This window comes from Anneissia japonica, unplaced genomic scaffold (genome assembly GCF_011630105.1).
Source record: "Anneissia japonica isolate Jap-2015-1 unplaced genomic scaffold, ASM1163010v1 scaffold13445_len18528_cov127, whole genome shotgun sequence".
Classification (NCBI taxonomy): domain Eukaryota; kingdom Metazoa; phylum Echinodermata; class Crinoidea; order Comatulida; family Comatulidae; genus Anneissia; species Anneissia japonica.
In genome coordinates this window covers 1,777-7,097 of record NW_022718656.1, presented here as the reverse complement: position 1 = coordinate 7,097, position 5,321 = coordinate 1,777, and the positions used below count along the sequence as shown (strand labels likewise).

The 5,321-nt window shown below is 34.0% G+C and overlaps 1 protein-coding gene across 1 annotated transcript; it reads right to left on the bottom strand.

Moving 5' to 3' along the window:
* Positions 1 to 449: 449 nt before the first annotated feature.
* Positions 450 to 5,315, bottom strand: LOC117110576. Its single transcript, XM_033253330.1, has 4 exons — positions 5,188 to 5,315; positions 3,678 to 3,728; positions 3,165 to 3,497; positions 450 to 2,011 (listed from the first exon to the last, which is right to left on the bottom strand). Exons 1-4 carry the CDS (start codon positions 5,300 to 5,302, stop codon positions 1,743 to 1,745), a joined length of 768 nt encoding a protein of 255 aa, XP_033109221.1. The 5' UTR covers positions 5,303 to 5,315; the 3' UTR covers positions 450 to 1,742.
* Positions 5,316 to 5,321: the final 6 nt, after the last annotated feature.

Genomic DNA, 5,321 nt, shown 5'->3' with positions numbered 1-5,321 from the left:
TTAAAATCGTGCCTTTGTTTTTCTCTTTGTTTTGTGAATTAATTTCTTTTTACCCTTTTGATGTTTCCTTTTGTCTGTTTGAATTGTTCTATTTTTTATGTAAATTTTTCCTGGTTTTTTTTTTAATGCAGTTTTTATTCTTAAATGATCGTTAAATAAAAACCGGCACTCAATAATCACCATCATTATCATCGTAATTGTCAACATCATCACTGGCTATCTTTCTTGTAACTTAAACTAGTTCTCCGTGCTAAAGTGACGTATCTAGGATTAATGACGTGGGTTGGAAGCTGACGAGGGATATGATGGGGTTGTGAAGAAAGCCTAAATTGGGGCTGCATTGTGAGGAATTGGAGTGAGGCGAGGCCCTTATACTGTATCTACAGACTGGCTAGCAACACTGTTCACAAACAAACGCCAAAGCACAATAATAATCATTCATTCATCAATCAATTTATCAATTTTAAATTTTATTTAAAAACTTGCATTTTGCAAAAATAAAACATAATTACATGTGATTTGCAAATAAAGAAATAGAAAAAGAAATAGAGGAATAATGTCCATTACAAAACCGTCATGAAGCACAATTGAGAGATGCCTATTTTATTCTAACTTAATTTACGGAACATGAGAATGTGACCATTCCAGGCCGAAGCCAGGATAGTCAAAATGAACTAAGTTTTTTTTTGTGATTTCATAGTGAAATTTGTGACTTGAACAGGAACTACAGTAAACTGTATTCAGTTGAGCTGTAGTTTTTGAAAAAGTGTTGTTATATAGTGTGAAAAAACTGCATCCTACTGGAATGATTTGGGCAGTGTTATTTTAAGTATACAGGAACCAAGATACGTAGCATGTCTCTCCACATTCTTTATCCCGCTGAATGTAGTCGGTCAAGGTATAATTCTTAAAAAGAAACGACATTCTAAAATAATAAAAATATATATAAAAATATATATAAAATATATAAATTTCGGCATTTAAGTATCAAGATTAGGTTATATAAATTTTACAAGCTTACAAAATATACAATAATTTACAAATATTAAATGAGAAAGTGTTTACTAATTTGTATAATTCCATCATATTATTATATTATAAACAAAATATATTGTATAATTTATAAAGCAAATTTGCTGTCCCAAAAATTTGATTCTATGGTTAAACAATAACTTCATGTATTTCCTTAATACCTTTATTGCCCTAGGATACGTGCACTGTGGCATTAACTTTATTGAGTGTCATAATCAGTGGCGTAACGGCTCTGAGCTCTCACTGGCTAAAGCCAGGGGCCCCGGAGCCTCAAGGGCCCCAGCAAATTCCAATATATTTTTTTAACAAATGAATAACCAAAGCCCTTTTTCAAGCCAAAGTCTGTGAGATACAGAGATGTTTATTAGTGATTATTAGTTTAAATTAAGTATGCTTTATGTGTCAAATCACGATATATAAACTTAGAATTTGAATGTGTAGAACAGGCATTAAAATATGTCATAGAACGCTAACTAAAAACACTCTTCACTTCCCCCCACCCCTAGCTTGTGGGCTCCTAAAGGGCCCCTACCCAGCAGCCTCCGATCCCTTTGTTACGCCGCTAGTCATAATGGCAGTGGTTGAGGTTTTGCTCTTCCTGAAGGGAGCGGGGGAACTAGCCCCTGGCCAACCACTGTGTAACCGTCTTTTGAAATTGTTGGTACCAATGTGTATCTACAAATGTTCTTCTTGCATTATAATTAAGTTCCCTAGTAGTATTTCTGGAGTGCTTCAGCAACAGCTGCCTTTCCAAGTTCTTCCAATGCATCACACATTTTTCCAAGGTGGTTAACTCCAGCTTTTTGCCTTTCTCGCCACTTGACTAGCATTTCCAGACTTGCATCCACAGTTGGTGGTGAAAAGTCCAGTTCAATTCTTTCTATTTCAGGTTCCATCAGACCAATGATGCTTCCAAAGGATTTCCAGTTCTTGCCAAGCTCCTTGGCAATAAATTGCATATCAATGTCTGCCAAGAATCCTAAAGGAAAAGCAAAGACATCAATATTAAAACACTAACATTGTAGACTTCAGTCTGGCCATGACAGACGTTGGTAAAATGCATACATCATTTTATCGGGCGTACATCGAAACAGTGCCACCAACGTCTACAGCAAAAAGATGACAGAAGCACTTAAAAGTGATATTGTGGATGTATCATAATATCAATCTTTTGTTCCAATATGAAACATTCTAAAAATTACATTAAAAAATATATTTTTAAATAATAATGGTCAAGTTGAGTGACTGAGTGGTAAATCAGGGGCAATGCTAATTAAAGCCTTAACATTGGTGCTGGATGGGTCACTCCTTGCCCAGATTTTGGTTGGTAGAACCAAGTTGTTGTTTGTCGTGTCAAGAAAACATGACTGCAAATGGAACATGCGGATACAGTTAATTTACACAATAGTAATGATCTATCTGGTATTTGGAAAATATTTCTCTATTATTTTCACAACATCATATTGTTCATGCCACAATCTCCGCTTAGCCCAAGGCACCTTTACTACTAATTTGTTGATTAAAGTTGTTTCAAGTTCTTTATGTATGTTGGTAGTATGCAGCGATCTTGTTATCATTTTCAATCTATGCTGCCTTCAATGTTGCGAGTTGATTTATGTTCCTCTCTGTTTCTCCATCGGACAAGCATTTCTAATGCGGCTTTCACAATCTGTTTCTGAAATTTTGTATCTACAGTCCAAACTGGTAGGATGTTAAGGCATTGAATGTACTAGTTTTGTGCGCGCTAAAGTAGGCAGCAAATGACTAGGGATATTCCCCAGGGAGCAGAGAAAGTTGCCCTTTGTGCTGGTTTGCCATTTTGTATAAAAACGCTTGTGCCTTTGATCATTCAATTTGAAATTGGTGCCTTATAAATATTTGGGTATTACCATTATTATTATAATACCTGGCCAGAAAATGTTTTTTTTCAATTTAATTTTCAATTAAAAGCTAATAATACATTAAGCCATTAAAATGGTTGTTTTTTGTCATTTTCCACACTCTGAAATGATTTAAAAATATGCATTTTTGTGAAACTGAACAAACTACACAACAAAGAATAATATCAAAATGATGTTTTTAAGATTATATTAATCAAATGAATATTTTATCATGAATAATGCATTACTAACCATCGTATTCTCTCGTATCTTCACCTGCAATTGCATTGGCTTCTTTAACCTCTGACAATTGCAAGCCAAAGATTTTGTTAGCAAGCTCTGTGAGTCCTTGTTCCTTCAAAGCTCTGCACATCATCTCAACTTGATTTTTCTCGTAGTTTTGTTGTTTCCTCCATTCTGTCAGCATATCCATTAAGCTCTCTGGCAATCGTCTCTTATCACTCCATATTTGTTGGATCCTGTTCCAACTGAGACCCAGTCTGACGCCCAGTTGTTTCCACTCCATTCCCATGCCCTCGGCTATACGAAGCAGGTGCTTGTCTTCAAGATAACCAAGACGTTCATCTGAAGTGAAAATTAAAGTTAGTCTAGCACAATAAAATAATTGGAATAATAACATTACTGTAACCAAAATAATATAATATATTAAATTAATAATTGTAATAATACCTAATAGTCATATAGCTGTCTTAAAAAAAAAAAATTTATGAAACACAAAATAGTAATAACCTCTGAAACACTAACCTGGTGGCGCTGTTTCAGCATCGCTGTAACCTGCTGCTGGCATTGAAGAATCTACAAATGAATTAAAAACAATTTAATACAGAATAAAATGACTAAAATTGACTGCTGTCTATCACATTACATTATGGATCAGGACAAAATCAGCTCACATAAATTTTTAATGGTGAATTTATACTAAATCAGAAGTGGGCTGGAAAAACTTGTTGTTATCAAGCTGGTTGTCTTTAATATTAATAATAAAATGGGATGCTTCTGGAATTAAATCATGTTACAATTTCTGGGATAACTTTTGACTCTGTGCCTCTTTGTTTGCTTTACAATAGCTTTTGATATAAAATCAAATAAAATCAAATCTGAGAATAAAGAGTTGTAAAAACAGTGCATGAATGTTGTCAAAATCAAAAATTTAGTTTGGCCCTCTGACCACTTTTATCCCTTTATTACTGGATAAAGCTTTCAATATTAAACATTGATTTCAAAAAAGCAATTTGAAAATAAAAAAAAAATCTACTGTATAATAAAAAAAAACAAACATAATTATGGCACTAAAGGACATCAAACACAATAGACAATTTAAAATTGAATAACATATATATTACAGATTTGATATAGAATAATTAAATGCTGAGATTAATATAAACTTTGAGCTTATTTTCAAGTTTGTATTTTATTTGTTTAGTAGAGGAATAAATAAGGTATGCTAAGATTGGAGTGGTATTTTACAAAACAACGTGATTTGAGGAAAGGTGGTGGCTTCTACTTGCCGAGATGATTTGAACCACCTGCCAATATGAAGGTGAAGAATGTAATCCCAATGATTTGGACCACCTCCCAACATAAAGCTGAGGAATGTAGTCCCAATGATTTGGACCACCTCCAAACATGAAGCTTAGGAATGTAGTCCCAATCATCAAACAGCGAGGGAAGTAGAATTCACTGCTTTACCAAAATAAAAAATCATGTTGTATATGCATTACACTACCTCACAAATATTAAACAAAAAACTGTCCGTCTACATTAGCCATTACTTGCAAAGATGCTGGTCCAGATATTTGCAAGAGGGGGATGGGGGTCCAGACAGAAAAAGGGACTCTTGTATAAATGATATAAGTTTATACGATGTGGGGTACAGTCGTCTGTCTTGTCACTCTCCCATCTTTTGAAATTCTCGAAAGCCAAAAACAACAACAAAAATAATAATAATAATAATAATAATAACAAAAATAACAACAAAAACAACAACAACAACAACAACAACAATAATAATAATATTAGCCTGAAAATTATTCTCATTATTAAACTCCCCCCCCACCCCCCACCACAAAAGAAAAAGTTGCTAGCCTGGCTATTTACCAACATCTGTATAATTATAGTCATAACTACTGCACTGCGTACCAAGTGGAAATGGCCAATGAAATGTTACCAATATTTAATACCTAATTAACATATTTAAAAAGTATAGTAGAATGTTATCTGGTATTGCTAGTTTTCCTTAGTTTTTGTTATTTACCTGTCACTAGTTGCTTATTCTTGAACATCCTCTGAAGTTTAATTGTGGTTATCAATTTCTTCCCGCATGGAATACAGTCATTTTCCAGGCACTCCTCCAAATCGTGGAAGTGCATTTCTCGCAAGCTTGTCCAG